This window comes from Rhyacophila brunnea, unplaced genomic scaffold (genome assembly GCF_057557595.1).
Source record: "Rhyacophila brunnea isolate RB1 unplaced genomic scaffold, BYU_Rbru_1.0 scaffold_18, whole genome shotgun sequence".
Taxonomy (NCBI): Eukaryota; Metazoa; Arthropoda; class Insecta; order Trichoptera; family Rhyacophilidae; genus Rhyacophila; species Rhyacophila brunnea.
The window spans coordinates 32857999-32885935 of NW_028232837.1; the positions used below are offsets into that span (position 1 = coordinate 32857999).

Genomic DNA, 27937 nt, shown 5'->3' on the forward strand with positions numbered 1-27937 from the left:
TATATTTTATAACGGATTTTTAAAAAATATAATTTTATCTTTAAATTTACAAACATAAATATTTACCTTCGTCAGACAATAATTGCCTTCTTGCTTCTAAGCTTGTCACTAGGCACCGCTAGTAGCACTAAGCTTAAGGTCAGAGGAGATAAGTATTTTTGTGTTTCATAAGAGAGCCTTGTAATCTTAATACATAAAGTTTTCATATATTGTGTTATCCATAGAACTAATTTGCTTAATAATGGATAGATACAACGAGCGAATACAAAACGCCCCTGACAAAATAACCCTCCCTATAGACATCCGGATTTGCTCATACCTACCAATGTAATTCATTCGCAAACAGGTGAATACATGAGAACATGGTTGAAAAATTTGCACTACCTTATTTTCATTAATAATCATGCAATAATCTTGCGTCCATGGCTATACAACATTGGTGTGCTATACTTCTGCGTATGCGACTACACTGGTGTCCACTTTACCACATGCACATACTATCCATTTGAATGTCATTTGAAATTTAACTATATTGCAATAATGGCATTGCCCCCATAAGGGGGGGCTGACAGGCCTCTAGATAAGTAAGATAAACACACATCACAAATTTGCTTTAATAGTAAAAAAGTCGCCTGCGGCGTTATTATACTTATTACATTAAAAATATATAATTGAACGATGTAATTTTCGATTATTGCTTGACGATACTCCACAAATCTATGATTAAAATTGATGTATTAAAAATGAAAAAAATTCGATAATAATACAATGAATAGGTGCCCTTAATTTTAGCTGAAACACAATTTGAAAAATATTAATGTAGTGTGTCACACTGCCTTTAGCCTTAGCGATATGTAGGGGGCCCGCCAAAGATCCTAGCCTGAGGGCCCGCTTCAGGATGTGGGGGCCATGAATAATGGTGACTTTTGAAAATTAGTGATCATATTTTGACCTATTCTGCTTCCGTGTCCACTTTAATAGTGAAATTTCTTTGGTAGCTTGTTTTCCGATATTACTCAATACTTTTACCATATTTATATATAAATTATTTGATGCCTTTATGGTTCACTTTTCTAGATTCTTCTGAAGACTTTAATATGACAGGCTCAACGTTCAAACTGATATACTTCAACGTGAAAGGATTGGGAGAATCAATCAGATATATGTTTGCCTATGCTGATGTTCCCTTCGAAGATAGCAGAATAGCAACAGCTGATTGGCCAGCCATCAAAGAATGTAAGTGATTTCATTGAAGCCTTATATTTTCATAATTTGAACATCAATAATTTTAACACGTTATAATTCGTAAAGGATTATAACTCGTATGACGACATTTATTATATAGATATTCAATCAAAACTATGATCAAAGTCATAAAAGCATATCTATGTCAGGACAAAAACACCATAGTTGTACCCATAGAGGTATTAAATAAAAAGAGGGGCAAGGAATCGGCTTTCTCATACAACTGAATGAAGCAGGCCAACAATATAGCCGACAACTTACGAGAAATAGCAACGCGATTAAAAAAAATGCAGGGTATCACAGTGGATTTACTTTAGTCATTATAACGTACCCATATAATATAATGTTAATGTGGAAATTTTGCCGCATATTGATTACCAGCCTGCCTTTCTTTCTTATACTTTCTTTCTTACTTACTTACTTTCTTATTCTTTCTTATACTTTCATAATTATTATACCCTGCCGCCCCTAGGTTGCACTGGTAGAACCCCTACGCATGCATGATATACTCGTACATGTTATATGGACATCGGGTATGTATGCAGCATACGACATATTGGCAGATTAACGCATAAATTAGGAATATTGCGTATACAGACATGGAGTGACAGCAAATGTTTCTGAGACTCCATGTCCGGTTGATAAACAAATCAAAAATGTTTTAGATGAGAGGTAACATAATTGATGCTTTAATCTTAATATTCTTATCGCTTGGAATGAATAGAAATATTTTGACAAAATTGCCAGCTATATAGGACTTATTTAATTATCACTTTCATATTATATCATTACTGTGTTTTTTGCACATTGAATTTTGGTTATTTTGTTTTTAAAATTAGGTATTCTAAATTCAATTCGATATATTTTGACTTGGAATATTGTTTCCATAGAACAATTTTTCATCGTTCCGTTGCCAAGGTTAATGATTGTTATTAAAGTATAAAATTAAGTAAATGACCATAAATTCAAATCTTGATATTGTATGGAAACTTATAATGTTCATATCTTGTAAATTAAACAATAAAAACTCAAAATTCGTGCATTGATCCTAACTTTGGCCAAAAAAATCTTCAGAAAAAAATTCAACGCTTTAGTAGACTCCTTAGTTTTGAAACCTTTTAATTTCTATATTTTCACGACTTAATTTTTATGGGCGTATAGAGTGTGCGATCGACTAAAATATATCCCCCAATCTATGCATTGAACTCATGCCTTCAATGTTTTCCAAGTATGTACGTATTTTACCATTAATTTAAATTGATGTTTTTCAAAATTAGATATATAATTTTAATTCGATTCTCATGGTAAAGTGAAAGGCTAGCGACTAATCCTCTCAAAACAAGTATCGTCAATATCTACACACCGAGAGGTCCAATATCTTCTCTCTTGAAACGATAAGCGATGAGTAAGAAATTACTTACTTACTTCACCCTGTCACGCCATAGGATTGGGTCATATAACAAGCACAAGTCCGCGCCATTTCCCTCAATCCATCGCCACCTCTCGCGCCTCCCGCCATGCTATACCTGCAGCGTGTGGGTCGCCTTTGTAGCACCGCTGCAAGGTAAAGAAGGGTCGGCCACGACGACGGAACCCTTGAGGTTGTTCCAGAAAGTGTGTCGCACTCTGAAATAAATAGTCTACATTAATAAATTAAATATACTGATTTTTTTTTCAGCAAAATCCTTACATCAGCTTCCAGTGCTAGAGGTAGATGGAAAAATACTCTCCCAGTCGGTGGCCATTGCCCGTTACGTTGGTAAGCAATTTGGCTTAGCACCGACTGATGCATTCCAGGATGCTCAACTCGAATCATTGGTGGACAGTCTTAGGGACTTACAATCGAGTAAGATATTTCAATTCATTTCATTTTTTTCTTTTAGGTATACAGTTAACTCTGTCAATTCACGGTGATAATGCATTATATTATTAAATAAAATAAAACACATTTTAGTGCTAATTATTTTACTTTTATTAAACATTAACTGGACCGGTTTCATCCTCCTCAGATGGACATTTTCAACTAGACCATTTTAATTTATGGGTAAAGCATCAAACAGCCAAGCCCTAGCAAATGATCAAGCCTAAGAGTGTTAATTTAATTTCAAAACGTATCAAAATAAGGGATAAAAAGAATTGTGTATCAACGGTACGATTCTAAGCAGTGATTCCAATCTCGAAGCTGTAAATTAAAATTGTGGATCATTGCAAAAGTTTGGAATATTTTTATTTATGATGGTAAATAAAACTGAACAAGATAACGTCGCAGTCGCCGTTTTTGTGTAAGGATTTCTTTTTCGTTGGAACCTCGTGACTGAGGATTGGGACTTGGATGATTTGAACATTTGACAGCCTTCTACGAATTCAGCGGCACGGAAGGTCTGTGTCAGTGAAAACCGCTAGACATATTTGATTAAGTCCGTACAACAATTTTTTCAAATTTTCATCTTCTTTGTGAACTACATTGACCAAAAATTTGAAAAATCTGAAGGCAAACCAAAGATACTTAGTAGTGAATCTGGAACTCGCTGATTAATGTATATTTGGCCATCCACAAGACTCTCAGCCGACAGCTGAATACAAAACTATCCGTTTCCATCCAAGTGTCATTATCTCAATGCAACTCCCTGGATCCGCAAATGCATTAATTGTTAAAAGCAAAAATTTTGAATAAACAAATCTCGGTTTCCAAAACATTTTGAAATTCCCACCGTCCCCTTACTGCCTAGTTATGGTTAGTTATCTACTCTGCCTCCATAAGGAAAAAGGCAGCTTTTTGACAAAAATCACAAATTGAGTTAGTGTACGGATATGTTCCACGTGAAATTCTGAACCAATTGACATAAAGTCAAAAACGGTATAAAATTTATTTCAGTATAAAAAACGGTTACATGTATATTGTACGTAAAATATTTCACCGTTGCACAGTTCGCCGTGAGCCTTCTATCGGAAAAAGATGATCGTATACTATACTGTCTCCAATTTTATTAGATTCAATATGAACATTAATACAATTTTCATAGCTGATTTTGGCAAAATTCATGAATTCAAGAATGAAAGTCTAACCTAACCTCACAAATAATCCAGTAAATCGGCTATTTTCAAAATTTGTTTGCTGCTGGCTTCCTGTAAAGTGTAAACCGACAAGAACCGTGTTTTATTTAGATATTAATTTTATGTCAGTAGGTACCATACGACGCAAAGAGGTTGGATGGTTTTATATATACGGCCATATATTTCCGATACAACATTTCACGGTGAAGTGTGATACGGCGAACTGCATACGTACAAGTTTCCGGACACGATAAAAATCGACACATTGTTTTTCATTTTTTTTCGTGAAAACGGTAGTTATTCTAAATAAGTAGACAGTATAAAGAGCAAAAACACCGCATCGATTGAAAATAATACTGGTTTTTGTTTATACCATAAATCAAAAGATTCGTCCACATTATTAAAAATTTTCGTAAGAAAAGTTGAAAAAACGTGAATGTCTCATTATTAGAGCCCGGATTTATATGCTAGTGCATGGTTTGTTAGGGTGTATTCACAGCTATGAGAGTTGCACAGAAATCTGTTTTGAAAGATACAGAATCCAAAAATAAATTTTATTGTGCATATAAATGCATATTTGAGACGTTGGAGCATATTTGAGGCATTAGTGTACATTTCATGAATAAATGCATATTTTAGAGCTTTTTAATTTATAATTTTAGTTTTTTTTAATTATTTTATCGAAATACCTATAACTAAGTTAGGAAGGTAGATAGTTTAGATGCATTTTTAATGCAATCTCCGAGCTGTGGATTTATCAGAAAAGGTGAAGTCAACTCGGGGACTATTATTTTAAGTTTTCCCAATCACCTCTGTGGACGTTGAGAGGTCGTTTTCCGCATATAAACAAAATACTGACAGATCTATGCAGAAAAATTTAACGCCAGAGTACTCATTGAAAAAATATTGTAATTTTTTTTTCGTGCAAAAAAACAAAATAGTAATTAGGAATAGTTAAGTGTGTCGTTTTTGTTTTTTAAGTTATGTTTGGTTATTTTTATTATTTGTACTTTTGAAAAAACTATTTTGAAAATTGTAATTGATTGTTTTTTTATTCTGATATCGTATTATGTTGAAAAATTATTAACTAGTTATTCGATTTTTCGTCAGTAATATTGGGTAAAGTGGGTATTTACAATTTTTTCTCACAAAAAATGTCAATTTTGAACTGCATATTTCTTCGGTTTTAAGTGCATATTTTATTGATTTTAATATAGTTAAGTATATAATTAAGTGCATAATATAATCATGTTTTTTGTTGCATACAAATCCGCTCCCTACTCATTATCTTGAAATGTGATTTTGGCAAATGGTTGCCTTTTTGCATATGGGGGCAAACTATACCATTATGCACATATATATAAAAATCATAATGCAAAATGATTAATTGACTAGTTATACTTTGCTAGGGGTTGAAACACGCCAGCCGCAAAAAACGGGGTCGTTACCGTAATTACGTTTCTATCGGTACGAAAGAGGTTTGATGGTCTTTGATCTCTTTGATCGGTACCTACTGTTAATTCTTGGCAGAAATCCATGATAGTTAAATACATAATAACAACACCATTATTATTGTATTTACCTTTTACCTACCTAAATTTAGGGGGACATACTCAGCGTACGTCAAAATGGAGTTTTTATTGCATTTTAAAAGCGTGATCCTGGACATTCCTTAAATGTTGTAGATAATCTATTTACATAATTTTGAAGCCTTATTATCCTTTATATTTATTTTGTGACACAGTGACAAGAGTTTGTGTGTACGTACTCCGTATCAATGTATTTGTAAATGCCAGGCACTTGATTAGTTTACTCACGTTTTAGTATTCAAACTAATTCAAAAAAATCTATTCCAAATTGCAAGGTTACGTGAAGGGTACCCTACCCACTAACCCACCAGAAAAACAGCAGTTATAAACGAAAAGCCAGCGACGCACATTGTAGGCACATAATGTATACGATGATTCATTTGTGGTGAAAAAATGTATCCTTGACTGATTAGTGATTATAATAATTAATATCTATCACTGTTATTTTTTGTTTTCAGTTTTGTATGACGAATACATTCTGAAAACTCCCGAAGCAATAAAGAAGGCAGATGAAGCGACTTATAAATTCTTTTCGTTGTTTGAGGGAATTGCGTCAACGCATGGATTCTTCTATGGACAAAAAGTAATTTAAATACTTACGTGATTATAATATATCAAAATACTTCCACAAATCATGTATAGGCTAAGCAGGTAGTATGAATAATTTCAATCACAAATAGAATTTTCTCTTCCAGGATTCCGATTTCGATCTGGGAATCCCTGGATTGAACATGACATTTCGTCTGAAACTTTCCTATTAGAAATTGTACGTAAAACATTTCACCGCGGCACAGTTCGCCGTGAGCTTTCTTATCGGAAAGAGATGACCGTATAATATACGGTATCCAATTCTATTAGATTCAATATGAATATTAATTCAAATTTCATAGCTGATTTTGGCAAAATTCATGAATTCAAAAATGAAAATCTAACCTAACCTCACATATAATCAAAGTATATTGGCTGTTTTCAAAATTGGTTTGCTACTAGCTTTGTGTAAACTGAAAAGAACCGTGTTTAATTTATACATGAATTTTATGTCAGTACTATACGACCCAAAGAGGTTGGACGCTCTTTAATATACGGCCATATATCTCCGATACAACATTTCATGGTGGTATGTGATACGACGAACTGCATACGTACAAGTTTCCGGACACGTGTGTGTACATAAACACATCATTAAACATAAAGACGTTTCCCGAAGAGCACCAAGTTATGGTATCGATGATTATAGCTTAATTACTTATTTTGTACGTACGTTTTGATTCAATAATTAATTAAGAAATGACTATTAGTTTAACTTCAACATGCAGTAGAACCTCTATTATCCGGACTAATTGGGGATGAAGATAGTCCGGTCGTAAAAAATCATAATTGACAGGGAAAGACAAGTATATTCAGTATGAATAATTTTAATTTGTCTAGATTTACATATATATTATACACATATGTATAAAAAATCAATTATTTCCACCGCGTTACTGGAACTTACTAATGGTCTTTTCAAAATTTTGTTCCATGATTTTTTCAAAGTTGACACATCTAAAGAATTCCTACCATCTGCTGCCATGTAGCAACAATCTTTTAAATTTATTTTCTTGTAGAAGCTGATAACTGTTTCTTCATTATTTTCGTCTTCTATCAATAATCGTCGAAGCGTATGTTTTCTATAATATGAATGTTTGAATGTTTCTATTACACCCTGATCCATCGGTTGTATTACCTACGTGACTCTTTCGTATTTGTATGAACCACATAAAAATACACTCTTCAACTTCTTTATTTCCTGATTTTTTCATAACTTTCCGCTCTGAGCTTCCATCTTCTGACATTAAACAATTATTAGTAAACTTCATAATAGTTTCACTTTGTTTTTTTTTCATATCCAAGATACTTGACGTTCCGAGTAGGGAATCCAATCCCGAGCCAAAATTCTGATTTCGGGATCACAATTTCTGGTCCCGGGATTGGCATTTTTTTTCCATTGTTAATATAAAAAAAATATATTTACAAATAACATTGATGAAATCGGTCAAAAAAAATCTAAGTAATTTATACTATTTAAGACATTTATTGTTAATATTGTATACGTTCAATCTTGGAAATACATAAGTTTAATGGATTAAATAATATTGTTTTATAAATAATAATTTGAATTTAATATGAGATTGCTGTTTCTGATAGTAAAGACTTAATGAATGGGTTAGCGAGATTTAAAATTGTAAAGCAAATCATGGTGTACTTATGGGCTTTCCGTTTCATAAATCTAATTAGTCAGCCAAATATGAAACTGCCGAAAAACGTATGACATGGTGGAATTACTTTGTTAATAGTGCGAAGCATTGTTTTTTCCAATCTTTCTCATTTTTATTAATTTATGTGAAAAAATAAAATGAATCGGCAACTTACACATGAGTATAAATCAAATTTAATTCAAACTCAGTTTATTTCTAATGTAGTTATTTGTTATTAAAGGTATTTTTCTGTTATATTTTCGTTTTAATTTTATTTTCCATAAAAATAGATAAAAAAATCAATCCTGGGATTCATAGGTATCGAAAATAGCTCGAGATCCCGGGATTAGAATCCCTAGTCCCGAGTCACCGCGTTTCAAAGCATCGATTATATCCAATTTGTCTTTTAATGATAATACCTACGAGACGTTTTCTTGTTGATGACATATCGGTGATATTAAAAATAATGCGAATAATCGAGGTTCTACTGCTCTCCATATTGTAGCTGGGTTATTGTTTCAAAAACTTGTTTTATTTTATTATTATTATTTCAGGCGACGTGGGTAGAGGTGTATTTTGCAGGAACAATGGACATGCTGTTAGATTTCAGACCAGGCATGCTGGATGCATTTCCAAAAGTTTCAGCAGTCGTTGAAAAGGTTAAGAGTAAAGCCTCAATGAAAAGATATCTTACAGCGCGACCTCCGTATGATGGTGTACATGAGTAAATTTTGTATTACCACTTTATGGGACATTATAATATTATAACTTCATAATATTATAGTCAATAGTCCTATTCATTCGATAAATAATTTCACTATTGTACAATTTACGAGCAATCGATAATGAAATTTATAAAATATGTAATTTGTTTTCATTTTCCCATTCTAAAAATCACTAATAAATTTGGATACGTCATGATCGAATATTAATTGTACAAAAATAAACTCGTAAATTTCAGTTATGTCATTATGCATGGTAATATTATAATAATATAACGACGATTATTTTATTTTAAAAAAAAATATATATTTAATCAATAAATATGTTTTATTTTACATACTAGTATACGTATGACTTCTCCAATAATCCTTAATCCTAAACAATCAAAATATTATTTAAAAAAATGTTTTATTTAATGGTAATTTAATTATGGAGGTTAATTGCTTGCTTAACCCTTCACTGCATGATTTTTCATTTTTTTAGTGTCAAAATGCCTTGTGAATGAAGGAAAAATATTTTTTTTTTCGAAAATTCCATTAAATTTTGTATGTTACTGCGTGGTGTCGCAGATTTACGACATTAGGAAATCTTACATTTCAGTATGACATAATACAAAATCAATTGATAACAATTATAAAAAACTAATGTACACACCTAATTTAATGTGTAGATATTTTTATTCAATCAATTTCAATCTTCTGTACATTTTTTTATTTATTTACAAATGCGGATTTTCGCGTACATACGAATTCGTCAACTGTCAAAGCAGAAATGCAGAGACTATAATACAAAAATGCTTTATTTCTTGAAATGTCCAAACAAAATCGGTAAAGTAGGATGTTTATGGTAAAACAGTTTTCTAGGCATCGAAAAAAGATATTATTTGATAATTTACACAGATGGCATTGGCTATATCGAAATAGTTTGAAATGTCGCAAATTTGCGACACTATGCAGTAAAGGGTTAATAATTTGATGATTTCATCATCATCATCAACCTGTATAAATTCACTTTTAAACGAAGGAATTTCTGATTTCACACATAAGTCATGTGATTATAATCTTTATTTTATAAACAATTTATATTATCTCCTCAACAAATATTTAAGATACTAGTTCTCAACCCAAAAGTTCACATGGGGGTCACTAAGCTTTTCTTATAGAGGTTTGCTAACTAAATAATTTAGAAAAATATTGACTGGTATATAAATATATCACCATAAAAAAAAATTCAGTGTCTGAACATACTACCGATTAGTGTTGATTTTATTTATATGAAATTTCATGATTTAAATTTTAAATTCATTTATTTTGTGTAAAATCTCCTGAATAATCGATACTCCATAATATCGTCGACCGAAAATCAGAGAATTCAGAGAATTCAGATCAAAGTGTGAACAAACATTATCAGAATAAAAAGTAGTAAAAGTGCAACGAACATAATATTATTATTTTTATTCCAATCAACAAATACAGTCACCTATATCGGTGGATAAAATAGAAACTAATATTTAATATCCCACTAAAAAAATAGTCTTCATCTGTAGGCAAATCATCAACCTACATAAGGTTTATTTAGGTATGGTCCCAATATTGAAGATCGATTTGATATAAATAAAAAGGATTTCAAGTTACACATTTTTAATTTTCTATCAAAATTGATGTTTTTTAAAATAAATACAAAAAATATTAAAACAATGAATTTGCCAAAAATCTATTGATTACAATATAGAAAACTTAATAAACTAAATTGTTATAATAAATATGACCATATTAATAATATGTAATAATAAGATGGGATCCTATAACAAATTTATTTTTTATATAAACTAAACATAAAAAAATAGTCTTCATCCGTAGGCGAATCCTCTACCTACTAGAGGTTTATTTAGCTATGGTCCCAATATTGAAGATCTATTCGAAATAAAAAGGATTTCAAGTTATACACGTTTATATTTTTATAAAAATGGATTTTTTTTTTTTAATAAATATAAAAAATATTAAAACTATGAATTAGTCAAAAATCATTACAAGGAAAAATTGAAAACTTAAGGGCGATGCTTATACCAGCGGAATACCAGCAGATGCACCTAGCGAAAAAATACAAGCTTGCAATTTGAGACATTTTTTTGATAATTTACAATTTCAACTGTATTAATTAAAAAATATGTATCGAAAAACATTAAAAAGAAAAATAAAAATCAAAGATAAACTTACAATTGTAAAAAAATCTGAATTTGTTCTATATTTATGTCCACAGTTACATTATTATCACATTATATTTTATGGTCATATTTAAATTTCAATTATTCCTCGTACAGATTTTTGAGTAATTCATAGTTTTAATATTTTTCATATATATTTTAAAAAACATCGATTTTAATATAAATGTGTATAACTTGAAATCCTTTTTATTTAGTATTTAATTGCTTGCTTCGGATTTCCATTATTAGATGTCACTATTGTACGACAACATCTTCTTGGCTACGCTTCTAGGCGCTGTTGTCTACTAAATGTGAGGAGCTAGTTAGTTTATAATGGAATTGCGGGTAAAAATGGGCGGAGTATGCTAGTTCACAGTTTTAACACGTAGCCAAAAAGATGTTGTCGTACTATAGTAATCACTATTATACTGAGTCTATTTTTATTTAATTTATTAATTTTCATCTTACACAAGTGATTAATTTACTCATCAACTGCGTATTTATTCGAATTTTAAAATAATTATTATGCTGGTGGATTTAATATTGAAAATTTATTCAAAATAGTAATAATAAGTAAGTACGCGTTAGATGTATTATTATCACAATACTACCATGGTTATTTTGATTTAATCGAGTATGTAAAATATTAAATCAGATGTCGTTTTCCACAAAACAAAATATTATCAAAACATTTTTCAAAAAATAAATTTCTTTTTACTGCCATCTATGACTGGCTTCTCAAAACTCTTGCATAAAAAACATTCTATCGATAAAAACGATGTCTAGTTATTTATTATTCAGTGGAGCCAACGTGATATATACAAAACTTCATAATAAATAGATACGATGATTCATATCAAAATAGCTGACAGAAAATATAAATTATTGTCAATTTAGTCTATCAGCAACACCTGTCAAAGCCGGTTACTTGTTTGCCGGTGAGTATTTCTTATTATATACTATATTTAAAATACAACATTATTCAGTTAGTTATAAAATAAGACAGTATAATATTATGTACCTATAATCATAATGAAATGGGCGTAAACTATTGCAAACCATTCGTATATATACGAGTATTTCGACATGGACAATCGTAATTTAACACAATTCAGTAATAATTGCGATGTCATGCCATATTATAATATACCTACCTACCATTGACGGGTATCATATTATTATGGAAAAACAGAATTAATAATACTATATCAAACAAATTATTACCATATTTCAAAATACTATCATATTATGTAAGATAATACAAAGTATCAGATAGGTAATATTGTAATCTTCTTATAATACGTTAGTATTAAGATACTAGTCACAGGTAACTTGTTAGTTGTTTACCTGAACATAAATACGTGTGAGATACCCAAATAATAATAATAACCTTGGCGTTTTTTTTTTCTTATACTTACGACATAATTTGCAATCCTAGTTTTTCTTAATAATTATTTGAACTTCAATGTTTGAAATTATTTTATTCACTAGAAAAATTTAGTTAAGCTTAATGATTATTACAACTTTTAACTAATATTTTTTTAGATATAGGTACCGAAATTTATGTAAGGTATAATCTGTGACTAATCGGATTCCTATGACCCAGATCTCAATTATAATATTATTTATTAAATATTCATTTTTCAGGTAAAATCAGTCAGTACATAAATATACCTAATATGATTTTGTAATGTTATGAAATAGCAGATCCACAATTTCATAACATTATTAATTAAGGCTATACCTCCGCTGAGGCATGGTCTAAAAAGATCGTGACTACGCGATGCGCGAAACGAAATATAATTTGTAATAAAAATTCAACATGCGTCCTTTTAATGTTATGTTTATTATTATATTCGTAATAATAATAGTTAGTATATTCATTGACTTGTTTTCTTTTTCAAGTATATGCGGAACATTTTTTAGTCATCTTAACACGATTTAAGAATATATTCCTCCGACGCCATCACAAAATAAATTGACGTGCTCACAGGTCGACTATCGCTCTTCGACTGGTAACGCGACCGAAATTACGCCCCACATACTGTTGAAAATTATTTGCCGTTTCACTTATGTACGCTCTTAATATTATTTCATAATCATTTCAACATGTTATTCCATAGTGCGCCGGTCAATAAATAGCGGGTCAGAATCGATTGGATGTGTCACTCGATTACAAGTTTCCGTTAAAGACACATCGCACCAAATTGCCGGTACATTTTTTATTATACTGCATCGATTGTAGAATTTGTAGTTATTTGAAACAGTAAATAAATTCTCGCCTCCTCCATCATCACGATCAACTACTACCGTTTTTCATCTGTAATACGTATCCTCTGCTGAACCAGAATACTACAAAAGTAATTTATTATTGTGTAATATTTATTTGAATACCATATTCAAAGTCCAAAAAGTACGTCATATTGAGTTATTCCGTGACGACGTTACAACTATTTTTTTAATATGACGAAATAATGAATATCAATTATTATCTCAATTATCTCAAATTGGTCTCCTGTTAGAAATTAGACTTAGAAATCTCAATTTAAATAAACGATTCATTTTTCAACAGAAACAGCTCGTCTGTACAACTACGATAATATAATTATACCATGATAGGTAGAATAATAATTATTATCTTTGTGACTCAAATAATATCATATTAGTAGCAATGATTTAGCATTTTTTATGATTAACTTGTTTTTCACAAAAATGAAGATAAAAATTATAAATGCATGTAATTCTAACATTACAATATTTTATTTACCTACGTATATAGTATTTATTTAGGTAAGTATATTAATATCTATCATAGATCAGTAATATCTTATATACGATAAAGTTACCCGATAGCAAAATCTTTGTCACGTATTGTATAGAACTTTGAGTGTAAAAAAATATCCATATATAAGTTGTCAACATCATAATAAAGACAACTATTTTGACTACCCTATAAAATCTCAAAGAAATAGTATATAAAACAAATATACTAAACGCAACAACCCAATAAAAGAATTTAATATCAAAGAAATCATGATAATTACAATAATATTATATTTTGTGATATTATCACCTTTTTCTCAGTGTGTACAAGGCTTCAGGATAGAAAAATAATAAAGACAGCATAATTATAATTAGAGGTCCAATCTAGGGTTTGTGATGGAAAATTCTCATCTCTTTCCCCTGGAGAAATGTCTTTCCCGTAAAAAAAAATCGTAAAAATTTCGAGAATCTTGAAAAATCAATCAAAAAATTTTAATTCTCTAGAAAAAATTAAAAAAATATAATAAAAAAAATTTTGGACTATAAAATCTCAGTAAGATTGAAACACGGTATAATGGATTATGTCACCTTTTCTATCCCGAGACTACTAGTCGTAAATTAATACACTGACGCAGGGCTATCTGTATTAATAATCCACAAAAGTTTTGTCAATTTATTATTGTCGTTTTTATTATCAATAATTACATAATTTTATATGATGGGTTTATATATTATGATTTTTATAGATATTCCTCAAGACTTCAATATGGCCGATTCAACGTTTAAACTCACATACTTCAACGTGAAAGGATTGGGAGAATCAATCCGGTATATCTTTGCCTACGTCGATGTGCCATTTGAAGATAACAGAATATCGAAAGATGATTGGCCAGCCCTCAAAGAATGTAAGTAATTTCATTAGTTAACAATAACTTATTTTTTTTATTTTTCCAAAATTGAACCTTCATTTGAGTTGCTGATTTTAATGTTGTCAACTTATGTGAGTACAGTATTTTATACTTAGTATATTTTCAAATTTTCAATACCCACCAAAAATACATTAACAAGATTAATATAGCTACTTCTTATAGTATTTCATTATAATAGTGATTATGTATTTATTCTCTTGCACCGCATACCGTAAAAGAAAACAGAGTTCTATATAGGTTCCAATGCTGCTAGTTAGTTATTTTTTTCACCAATACGTGTAAATTAATTCAATGAGAATGCTTTATATGGGTAGTTCTTGGTCTACATACTTTAATAACGACCATCGCATCTATTCTATACACAAAACTGATATCGGCAGCTATTGAGGGTGGTTTTTTATATGTTTGTATCGAAGTAATCTCGCTTTAAAATTTAGCACAGACAAGAGAGGTAATGTTAAAAGATAACACTTATTGTAACAATTACAACTATATTATTGTAATCGTTCCAATAAGTGCTAATATAATACAAAAATATGAAAAACTACCCTCTACAGCTGCCGATAGCGGCCAATAGCAGTCTTGTGTTTAGAATAAATGCGCAGGACTGGTTTCGTCTACTAAGATTAACATTGTTAACGGAAACTTGTTATCAACATTGCTCAAGTCTATTTCACTCTCTGACGCAATATGTTAACAAACATTTTTCCAAAATGCAATCTCAAGAAATACTTACAATATGTTGAAAAGCTACATGTTTTGGAGCAAAACAAAGATTCTTTCAAGGAGTAACCATTCACTTTAATTATATTTACTATTATTTATTCCAGCAAAATCCTTACATCAGTTGCCAGTAATGGAAATTGATGGAAAATTACTGACCCAGTCGACAGCCATGGCCCGTTACGTTGGCAAACGATTCGGCTTAGCACCAACTGATGCGTTCCAGGATGCTCAACTGGAATCCTTGGTGGATAGTCTCAAAGACTTGCAGTCAAGTAAGATATAACAATATTGAAATTGATAATACACCCGTTTTTTTTGTAAACGAGGGTTATAATCCGATCGTAATTACTTTTTGAATATTAATTGACTGAACAAAAATGTTACATGCTTATGTATAATTATGTTATGCTTGCCGTATAATAGCGCTTTTTATGTAAAGAATACTTGTTATATTATGTATTTTTGGTACAAGTCGGTTATGGGTAAGCCAGGCAGGAACCGCGCTAATTATTGTGATTTTGGCTAAATTCGTGAATTCAAGAAACCTAACCTAACCTAACCTAAACTAACCCAACTAACGAATAATTCAGTATATCGGCTATTTTCAAAATGTGTTTGTCGCTGGCTTCCCCATAACCGACTTGTACCGTATTTTGTATGTAGAATAAAAATAAATAAATTATCTTGTTTGTTCCTAAGTAGAGCAATTCGACTTCAGCAGTAGAGGTTGTATAAGTTTATTATTTTTTACGAGAAATGGTTAATTATACCAGTTGAATGAGTTCGTGCAGTGGATCAAACACAAATTGAAAAACAACATTTATTTATTGTCTAGCCGCGGGATCAAACCGGCGACATTTGGCTTACAATTGGGTAAAAAATGTAAAAATGTAGAAATACTACCCTTTTAAAATTAAAAACATAACTATGATATTCTACCAACATAATATAATAATAGTAAAAAATATTTTTTTCTTTTTTTAACAGAGATGCGAAATGCGTTTATGCTAAAGACGGCTGAAGCACAGAAAGAGTCCGAAGAAGCGACAGATTTTATCTTTTCTCGCTTTGACAAGGTGGCAACCAATGGATACTTCTACGGAACTAAGGTAAACATAATGGTTACATGTAAATTGTACATAAAAATTTCACCGTGGCACTGTTCACCGTGAGCTTTCTATCGGAAAGAGATAACCATATACTATACGGTCTCCAATTTAATTAGATTCAATATAAACATTAATTCAATTTCCATAGCTGATTTCGGCAAAATTCATGAATTCAAGAATGAAAATCGAACCTAAACTCACCTAACAAAAATAATCTAATATTTCGGCTATTTTCAAAATGTTAGAACTATACGACCCAAAGAGATTGGATAGTCTTTAATATAAGGCCATATATTTCCGATACAACATTTCATGGTGAAGTGTAATACGGCGAACTGCATACATACAATTTTCCGGACACGAAACATAATAATATTTTAAGGTTTAAACCTCAAAAGAGCCATGAGAGTAACAGAAGGAATTTTCAAAAACGTTTAAGGACAAAAATCTTATATGAGTTAGAGTAAAATGGAGTCTGGCTAGATAATGAGGTGAATAGTGAAGTGTAAACAATATGTTTATTCGTAAAAATAATTAAGTTATTTTTTAATGGATTATATTATATTACATATTATCCAAACGTATATATATATAATATCTTAAGTAGGTTATTTTATTCTGAATCTGTATGGATAATTATTGAAGTTTCAATATGCGTCATATTATTTGTAACAATTTAATCATTTATTAATTCGCATAGAAAACGGTGTCATATAGCCGAGGCTTTAACATTAGATCTTAGAATAACTTTACTGATCTATCGTAAAATTATATTCGATTAATAGAGAATAATATAATAAACTATTTCTTTTATTCAACGAATAAATAATGCACAAGATTTGAGACATTGTATATATTTAACATATGTTATCGCTCAATAATTGATTGTATGTATTATATTAGAGAAAATTTTGTCTGTAAGGTTTAGATATCTATAAGTATACAATGATATTGAACTTTTAGTCCTACACAAATGCGCGTACTTGAATTGATTGTTTGGAGCTAAACGCACGTCCACACTCAGGGAAGTTTCAATGGAATTGTCCAGTATCCTATCATAATTTTATTATTACCATAAAAGTTTCTACAAAAAAAAATAATTGCATACAGCCAGGAGGTTAACTGAGCTATATTATTTGAAGGGTGATTATCATAATGAACTGTTTTTATGAATAGTATTTTTTTTTTCAAAAAATGGTAGAATTTTCCATCATATTATTAAACATTTCAGTGAAAATATATTGATTTCAATTGTTTTAAATTCGGTATAATTTCATTTTAAAATATTTTTATATTTGAGGGGTGGCAACCACCCTTACCGTGGTCCACACGTCCAAACATCATGCAATGAAAATGTGGTTTGTACAGTCCACATCGTAAAAAATATCTCGCTAAACACAAAAATCTAACACGGCTTGACGAGATCACGAGTCGTTATTTCTGCTAAAATGCTCAAAACCTGTCCACGCTTGCTTATTTATTTAATCAGTGAGTTCACAAATTTTTTCCATCCGCTATGGAAATCAGAAATCACTTCAGATATTGACATATTCCACCTGCGTATTGTTTTATAAATTCATCTGCATAGCTAATTCGATGTTACTTCCTCGTATATAATTTATATTTTTTTGTATTATTTACACTTTTCTACTGCTTAATGCTGATCTATTTCTTTTTTGTATATATAATACTGTTTTATTAATGTTTCTTTGCTACTAACCCAACCTAACAAATAATCCAGTATATCGGCTATTTTTAAAATATGTTTGCCGCTGTATTCCCCGTAACCGACTTGTATGCAAGAAAATAATATTATGTAACAGTTTTAATATTTCGTTTGTTTGTTAGCCCATCTGTAATAATTATTATGCTTTGGAGCTATTATTAAATATTAATTTATATTGTTATATTATTTTTTAGGCAACTTGGGTAGATGTGTACTTTTCTGGGTTCACCGACACACTCTCAGACTACAAGTCAGATGCTCTCAAGCCGTACCCAAATCTGACCGCACTTGTCGAAAACGTCAAAAGCAAACCCAGCTTGAAGAAGTATCTTGAAAATCGGCCCGCATACGACGTACACGCACATAAATAATTTAATGTATATTATAGTACCAACAAAAAGATTGAAAACCAAACAATAATAATTATTATTATATAAGAAAAGGACCAATAAAAATTCTTTCAAAATATATTGTTAAGCTTTTTTATTTATATAATAATATGTATCTCTCATCACAATTTTATCTACAGAAAATTCATAACTTTAACTCTTTATTAGGTAAATAGGAGAGAAATGTATTTTAAATACAAATAAGCATACAAATTCTCTTTTTTTTAAATATGTAATAGGTAGTAAATAGGTAATGAACAGATAATAAATAGAATTTTGATAGTCTAATACCAATACAGTAAATTTTGACGCAGGGTTTTGAATGTGTGAGTGTCCTAATAACAAGAACCACGCATTATAGACGTGCAATAGTGTGTGTAATAGTATACCAATTTTAAATTAGCAGTGACGTCCCTAGATAAAATGCCGCCCCTAGGCAGCGCCAAAATGCTGCCCCATTTTTTATACCTACAGTGTTTTTATCATCCTTTCATGAGTTAAGAAATATGTTGTATGGATACATTACTAACAAAATATCAGACTGTAATTATTCGCAAATGTGCACGTGTCGTTTTTGGTCACCAAGGACGTCGAAGGGCAACGGAAGTAAACTAGATATCGCGAACTCGACAAAATCAGTAAACTGAAATTTTTATGGGAAGATATTTTCGGTATTACTAAGTTTAGGTAGCTATTTCTATATATTCCAAATGTGTCTCCTCGATTTGCCGCCCTTCGAGTAACAGCCGCCCCCAAGCGACGCTCCATCTGCCTACCCCCACGGGACGTCACTGTAAATTAGCGTCAATGTATAAACCGAGAGCAGTTATCAGTATTCGACGTATGACGTATTGATTCTTGACACGTGTTAAAATTTATCCCCTATTCTTCCTTACTTGAGATCGGTTGCCTGCTTCTCCTTACCCGTTAGGTATTTCAGTTACCATTATTCCGTGGTAACACAAAACTATGTAGTCTTATTTTAAGTGCAAAATCAATATTCTCATCAAAAAAATAATAATTGTAGCGTTTTTAAAATATTAAATTAGTTAATTAATTGTTCTTGAAAACATGAAGGATTACATTTTAATTTCTCATTAATAAACAAAACCCCTTTTGCTGTTAATTTAAAGATTCAGAATGGATAAAAAAACTAATTTGATAAAATAATATATACCCAATGAACATAGATATAATTAGTATGTGAGTATTTCCTAATGAAATTGGAAATAAAAAAACAAATTGGTATTTAAAAAATAATTAGCTATAATTTTGAATTTATCACTGACATAAAAAATGACACTGACATTTATTATGTATTATGGCGCATTGGGCAATCGCTGTAATGCTATAATACTCCTTTTCTAAATAAATAAATAAAAATAATTGATGATTATTTAATTATTTTTTCATTATCATATAATATCGATGCGGAGTGTCTGGGACTCACGTTTGTACTCGGTCAAAACCAAATGCCTCCTATTTGACGCTTGCATTTTGACGGTGTTGCTTTACGGTAGCGTATAATGGCACCTTACGAAGGCTCAAAGCAACCGTATACTGAGCTTCGAAAACAGATGTTTTCGACGGATACTGGTTGTGCGGTGGTGGTATGACTTTAGGAGCAACGAGGAGATAAGAGAACGCACCAAGCAGCCTGTCATCACGCTGAGAGTGAAAAGGCGTCATTGGACCTGGCTCGGCCACGTGCTGCAGATGCCAGAAGAGAACCTCAAACTGGCTTGCCTATTCTTCAAGCCGACCGGATTCCAGCATCCTGGAAGGCCGCTAAATACTATCTATAGAGTGTATACGACCGAGCTACGGATACTGCGGGAACGAAGCAAAAAGACTGGAGAGCGACAGGAATTCTTGGAGGCGCCGCGTGGTGTCCATATGCTCCAACTAAAGGGCGGATATAGCCAAAGAAGAAGAAGAAGATCATCCACCATACTTTTAATTTTAAATTCAATTGTCTCTAACTATGCTGTTGCGGTCGTTTTTAAATCACCTTTTACGCCGAGAAAAAAACTTAAAGAAATAGGTACCTACCACGAAAAATATCACAAAAAATTCGTAACCATTATTGTCTACTTATATCAAATCTAAAAATAACATTGTACAGAATTATTGTATTAAATTTCAGGGTCGCCGCAGGTAATTCAGAAAAAAATCCAAGCAATCTTAATAATTATGCGCTGTTCATAATAATGTAACTGCTCTTCTCGTATATCAGATATAATGTATGGAGTCGATGTCGAATATAATACTTTCGAAGGCTAATCAGGGTCTAGGACGATTCGGCGCCGGACAACTGGGCGCTGGTTACATGTATATTGTACGTAAAACATTTCACCGTGGCACAGTTTTCCGTGAGCTTTCTTATCGGAAAGAGATGACCGTATATTATACGGTCTGCAATTTTATTAGTTTCAATATGAACATTAATTCAATTTCCATAGCAAGAATGAAAACCTAACCTAACAAATAATCCAGTATATTGGCTTTTTTCAAAATTTGTTTGCTGCTGGCTTCCTGTGAAGTGTAAATTGACAAAAACCGTGTTTTATTCAGACATGAATTTTATGTCAGTACTGTAATACGACACAACGACGTTGGACGGTCTTCAATATTCGGCCATATATTTCCGATACAACATTTCACGTCGAAGTGTGATATGGCGAACTGCATACGTACAAGTTTCCGGACACTCTCGGCGCAACGCATCGAAATTCACACGTATGCGAATTATAGGTACTTTAAAAATATATATCTAATATTATTATTTAATACTTGGTAAGAATTTAAATACACACGTAAATAACGATTATATTGTGCATATGTTTAGGTTCTAACGAGAAGAGAGTTCCTTTATTTTACAACGTTTTTATTAGCTCGTATTCTTGTTTGTCCGGTGATTCTTTGTCCAGTAGAATTCTTGAAGTCGATTTTTAACTAACTTTCCAACTAGCTAGACATTTGAAACTTTTAGAATATATCAGAACACAATGCCAATACATTATTTTAATACTTTTAGCCATCTTTAAGCAGAATTGAATTCATTTTCAGTTAATTCTGTTTTGTATGGAAAGTTATTTCAGAAAAATCCGTAAAAAGTAAGAGACTAATATTAGTTGCTAAGGGGTGGCTCTAGCAACTAAATTATTAATATATACGTGCGTTACTATGGAAATCAAAATGAAATGTCAAAATGACATTTCAGTATTCTATATTGGTTTGTTTGTTTGTTTTTTATTTACTTCATATCAAGTACAAGTTTGAGCATATTGAGCATAATAATTCAACAGAAAATTTAAAAACGTTGTATATAAAAAGTTATTTTTATCTTGTAAATATTTACATAAAGCCTCGGGCATGATAATAATTTTCAATCCACAATAAAAAAACTTTATGTTAAGATCAAAATTAATTAAAACTACTATATAAACTGATCAAAATAATTCGTTGTCTAGTTTCTGTATAAAATAGTAACGAACTTCTATTTATTTCATTCGACAGTGCGGCGCCCAATTGTTATGGCGCCTAGTTGTTCCATTCCCGCTAATCACCAACTAACACATTTCATAAAAGTTTTAAAATAACTGTCAACCGTGTTTTTTTTCACCATGTCCGATCCTAATAAGATCATAAGGACCTCCACAGGGTGGAGGTTTGTATTAACAGATTTTTTTATTTTTACGAGAAATGGATGTTGTCTACTTGATCAACCTATTATGTCTACGCTCTGACTTCAAACACAAATTAATAAATACTGTGTATTTGCCATACCCAGGATTCGAATCTAGGATCCACGACAGTATATGCCGACGCGTAAGCCGCTCGTTATCGTGATTATTAAGGTAAAATTTGCCATTAGCTGCTCAGAATATACAAAGAAAGGATTTTTATACTTACAGTAAAGGTACCGCGAAAAAAAAATGTTTTAAAATCACTGACGTAATTTCTTCCAATTTTTTAAAAACTGTATACACTAGAGTTGACAATAGCATAAAATGGAAATTCAGGTCGACTTGTGGATTAAATTTCTGAATAAAACAACACAAATAAAGCTGTACAAATGAGTAACACAGTAAAATATACTTGTTTTAATTGAACTAAGACTACAAATTGCAGATGATGTTGGTTAGTTTTTAATAATTATTAAATTGAACCCTGCATAACCCAAGCCATGATAGATAATGGTGAAAAAATATTATAATATAATATAAAATATCTAAAACTTTGCCATTAACTCATACATAATTTTACATATTTTATAGAAGGCTTAATGGATTTAAAAAGAACTTACCAACACCTTCTGTAATAATATGTATTCGTAATTCAACAAAAACAAATAATAGTATGACTGAAAAACTGTGTAGATGCTATTTTTATCGGATCGCCCATAGCATACAATATAATCTTAGATTATGGTTTGGTTTAGACAGGGTTTAATTGAATTTTAAAAATTACCATCACCATTTGCAATTTGTAGTCTTAGTTCAATGAAAACAAACACGTATGACTGACAAAGTGTAGTGTGCACTATTTATATCGGATCTTAACAGCCTACCTCCACCCATCGCCATTGATATATATGAACAACAGGTATTATAATTATTATTACAGACGCATTGGTGAGAGAAAAAAAACTATAATGATGCATAAAAAATAACGCAGTTTAGAAATAATATTGATCTATACATAGAGTTCATTCATCGTTACTTTTATCTGTAATCATCAGTTTATTACAAAAGAATACAAAAAATAATTACAAGATAAAAAGAACTTTTTATATACAACGTTTTTAAATTTTCTGTTGAATCATATAAACTTAACAATTCTATGTGTTAATAAATATAGAATACTTGACGTCATTTTGACATTTCATATTGATTTCTATAGTAACGCTTGTATATATTAATAATTTAGTTGCTAAGACCACCCCTAGCAAACAATAATAGTATTTTACTTTTTACGGATTTCTTCCGAAATAACTTTTCATACAAAACAGAATTAACTGAAAATGAATTCAATTCTACTTAAAGATGGCTAAAAGTATTAAAAGAATACATTGGCATCGTATTCTGACATATTCTAAAAGTTTCAAATGTCTAGCTAGTCAGGAAGTTAGTTAAAAATCGATTGCAAGATTTGTACTGGATAGACAACCACCGGACAAACAAGAATACGAGCTAAGAGAAACGTGGTAATAAGGGATGTTTCTGGCAAAGTAAACTTTATAAAATTTTGGTGTGATTTTATTTTTCACATACTTCGTCCATATAATAATATACAAAAATATATTGACGATGGATGTTAATTTTACTTATCACCATAAGTGTGCCTATCTGTAAATAATCATAGAATATTGAATTTCGAACATAATTTCGTTCTCAATCAATTAAAATTAGATTATGTTTTGAATATTCCTAAATTTGTGAGTACAAGGTCAAACTACACTCTGACTAGAAAGTGTATTATGAATAATTTAAAACGAACGGTTCCTTCCGTACAGTAATAGTAATTGCTAGCTGTATCAAAAATTAAAACTATTTAATATGGAAATCGATATATAATTACACACGTGAAGTTTTTGTATAACACGTAATAATACAGAGGTAAGTAAGATAAAAATGAAAATGTTTACAACGATCGCCCGGCGTGAAAAACGGAATACACAATAAAAAAAAATCGAATTGATTGTTCTCTTCTAACCACCCGCTGTATTTATATGAATATCGTTTCGTAGCAAAGACTCCATACTAGGCGATTATTTAAAGCCTACCTTCTTAAGAAAAATAATTTTTGATTTAATATTGACATATTTATATAAATAATCATTTGATTATTTTATATTCTACCTATAAATATATTTTTATTTACCAACGACATCAGTATCGTATATGTAGGAATATACTATGAATAATACAGATTACTGAACCATCTGTGAAAGGTTAAAAAAAATATGCCACAGCACTCCATGTGTCTTTAACATATTTATCGAACTATTCGGTCAGGAATGGTGATGTTTTTTTGTATGACATTTACGTCGCGTGACCTCAGTCTTGTCTATCGCATTGTATTCAATATGCCAGGTTCTGATCGAAAAGTCTAAAACCTTTGCGCAGAATATTACTATGACTGCAGCTTTGTCCAAAACACCTAATCAATATTTAGATAATTTAAAAAAAAGATATGGCATTTAATCATACATAGGTACTTATTTTTAAAGTCATCGCTCAATTTTATGTCGTCAGTGCCCTATTAAATTTTCATTGAATTAGTCAATATACTACACTAACGAAAATAATTCGAAATCACAGACAAACTTTTTATTATCAGTTTTAATATAGTTTTAACTTTTAATGATAGTTAGATCTGATTTCAAATTTCATTAATTCAATTTATTTTATAGTTAATAAATTATTCAGAACTGGCTAAAAATTCACTATTCTAATCAGAGAACACAAAAATAATGGGACGTACGCTATCTTCTGAGTGTGATTGTAAAATGTGCAATTCTCAAGTGTGGAAAAATATGGAATAAACCTTGTTACAATACCTGTTAAAGAACCTGTTATTTTACAACATTATTAGGTCGTATTCTTATTTGTCCGGTGGTTTTTTATCCAGTACAAATCTTTCAATCGATTTTTAACTAACTTCCCGACTAGCTAGACATTTGAAACTTTTATAATATATCAGAACACGATGCCAATGCATTTTTTAATACTTTTAGCCATCTTTAAGTAGAATTGAATTCATTTTCAGTTAATTCTGTTTTGTATGAAAAGTTATTTCGGAAGAAATCCGTAATCCAATCCACTATTATTGGTTGCTAGGGGTCTGGTATCCTAGCAACTAAATTATTAATATATACGTGCGTCGCTATGGAAATCAATATGAAATGTCAAAATGACATTTCAGTATTATTTCTATCAATTACAAAATTTTTCAAGTCAAGTTTAAATGATTCAAGAGAAAATTTAAAAACGTTGTATATAAAAAGTTCTTTTTATCCTGTAATTATTTATTATTTACGTCTTCATCATAATAATATGCTGTATTGGTTATATTTTGAGGACAGTCAGAGGGAGTTTCGTATTTCTTGCGTTGGCTTACCCCTCATTATGCCATAAACTACAACTGCCATCAAAGTCTTGGTATATGGCGACTGACTTTCGTAGGTATATCGTGCTAACTTGTTTTGTGGGCCCAACTCATTTAATTGGCTGTAAACTTGAATGAAACATTCCATCAAATGGTATTTGTGGTAAAACAAATTGATCAATATAAAAATGTTGTTTTACAATACCATAATGGGTTATATGGGCATAACATTACCCGGGGTAGCAAAGGGTTAAAGATTTGAATAATCTTGTGAATCTATCCAAGTATGCAATTTTCTAGATACGCAATATGAGTCTCAAATACTAATAGTATAATATGTACTCAAGAGTATCTATATTAATATAATAAAACAAATAAATTTGAATGCTAATTTAAAAAAAAACGTTTTAAACAATTACCTACATATTAATAATTGTGTATATTGTATATATTATTATATTTCATATACATAATTTGAAAGCATCTCATGCATATACACACTAGAAAAAATCAGTTTGTAGAAGTAAACAAATACGACGTCCGACGGGACTTGAACCTGTATCTAATGGATTCGCGCCAGTATGTTTTTCCAATTAAACTACGAGCATCTTAGTTAATTAAAAAATTTTAACTAGTAGTTATTACATGGAATGTGTATCGAATTGCGTTATAATGTTGGCTATCGGTTTTAGTACCTATATTAAATTAACACAATCACTGCTGATCTGCTAATTAGTATTTAATTATTTTTTAATTATTTAGTAATATTAACATTTAAATAGCATGTTAATTATATCTAATGGCTAGGTAATGCAAACGCACCATCGTGTTGTCAGCACTAAATGAGTTAAGGTAGGTATCAATTAATTCCTTAATTGTATATCCATGAGATGTTTTCAAATTATACATATTCAAGAAAAGGAAGTTACATTCTAAAATCTTGTGTCTAATTCCTTGAATAAAAAAATAGTTTATTAATATTATACTTCCATTCTAGAAACTTTTAATGACCAAGGAACCGTCAGACAATATATAAATACATTTATTAATGTGTACAGTCACGCAATAAGATCCGTCAATCCCCACAAAATATCTCGCAGATTTCAATTCAGCAAAGGTATCCATCAAGGTGATACAATCGTATCTAAAGTTTTTATGGCTTCCCTAGTAAATTTGTTAAGACAATACAATTATGAGCACAGTAGTTTTCGTATTAATGGTGAACATCTATGCCACATACGCTTTGCGTTTGACATTGTCAACTTCTCAATAGATTAAAAAAGCCGCCCCAAGCTACTGTTAGATTGATGAAATTTTAAGATTCGGCGGATTTATGTGGCAGCGAAAGACAATGAACCCAGAAGAATGGAGAGAACTTGAGGACGTTTTCATCCAGCAGTCGAAATAAACAAGCCGGTGATGGTAATGATAATTCTAATAGGATCATATGAGTTCATGAAATTCCCGATATTTTCACTTAAATTTTCAATTAAATATTACGTTCTTGCTCGTGAATTATTAAAAAGTAAATAATTTCATTGACTAATTATATATAATATAACCCTCGTAGTCCAGTGCGTATGATAAACTGGGATCCCCGAGTTCGATATCAGTGTGGTCACAATATTTGTATGTAATTTTCTCAAAGTATTGTGTTTGTTTCTCTTCTGTTACTAAATAGAATACTGTTTCATTTCATTGCGGTCATTGGACCCGATAGTCTGTTGTAGTGTTAAAAATAATATTATAATAATATTATATACATGGCCCCCACATGGGAGGGCTGACAGGGCTCTAGCCTGGGGGCTCGGACTTAGGAGGGGCCCGGCGTGGCGTGTCGACTTATTAAGTGAGATAAACACACACTGCAAATTTGCTCTAATAGTAAAAAAAGTCACCTGCGGCGCTATTTCACAAGTGGATTTTAATTTTATATTATTTTTAGCGTGTTTCCTGATTAATAAAAGTGCATATGGTGAAGGGTCGCATGTTACTTGGCTATCACAATAGGGGGTCGCGATCAGTGCTTCATAATATGATGCCAAGTGCCGACAATTCATGTTCAAAATCGCTAAAAAGAGCGAGAGAGCTAGAACATTACACTGCTCTGAACCTTAGCAATAGGTTGGGG

The 27937-nt window shown here is 30.9% G+C and overlaps 2 protein-coding genes across 2 annotated transcripts; both read left to right on the plus strand.

Annotated features, from left to right (window-relative positions):
- The first annotated feature begins 1097 nt into the window (after positions 1 to 1097).
- Positions 1098 to 3638, plus strand: LOC147073444 (glutathione S-transferase 1-like). Its single transcript, XM_085945650.1, has 3 exons — positions 1098 to 1236; positions 2924 to 3091; positions 3598 to 3638. Exons 1-3 carry the CDS (start codon positions 1098 to 1100, stop codon positions 3636 to 3638), a joined length of 348 nt encoding a protein of 115 aa, XP_085801776.1.
- Positions 3639 to 11946: 8308 nt separating this feature from the next.
- Positions 11947 to 18772, plus strand: LOC147073445 (glutathione S-transferase-like). The gene is made up of 5 exons (XM_085945554.1): positions 11947 to 11989; positions 14561 to 14719; positions 15574 to 15741; positions 16457 to 16578; positions 18499 to 18772. Exons 2-5 carry the CDS (start codon positions 14581 to 14583, stop codon positions 18673 to 18675), a joined length of 606 nt encoding a protein of 201 aa, XP_085801680.1. The 5' UTR covers positions 11947 to 11989; positions 14561 to 14580; the 3' UTR covers positions 18676 to 18772.
- The last annotated feature ends 9165 nt before the right edge of the window (positions 18773 to 27937 follow it).

What these genes read in the sequence shown, in the direction of transcription:
- LOC147073444 (XM_085945650.1), top strand. Translation starts at nt 1,098, where the DNA reads ATGACAGGCTCAACGTTCAAACTGATATACTTCAACGTGAAAGGATTG. An exon ending in TTGGCCAGCCATCAAAGAAT is followed by an intron (nt 1,237 to 2,923) that starts GTAAGTGATTTC and finishes TTTTTTTTTCAG; the next exon opens with CAAAATCCTTACATCAGCTT. An exon ending in TCTTAGGGACTTACAATCGA is followed by an intron (nt 3,092 to 3,597) that starts GTAAGATATTTC and finishes AACATTTGACAG; the next exon opens with CCTTCTACGAATTCAGCGGC.
- LOC147073445 (XM_085945554.1), top strand. Translation starts at nt 14,581, where the DNA reads ATGGCCGATTCAACGTTTAAACTCACATACTTCAACGTGAAAGGATTG. An exon ending in TTGGCCAGCCCTCAAAGAAT is followed by an intron (nt 14,720 to 15,573) that starts GTAAGTAATTTC and finishes TATTTATTCCAG; the next exon opens with CAAAATCCTTACATCAGTTG. An exon ending in TCTCAAAGACTTGCAGTCAA is followed by an intron (nt 15,742 to 16,456) that starts GTAAGATATAAC and finishes TTTTTTTAACAG; the next exon opens with AGATGCGAAATGCGTTTATG.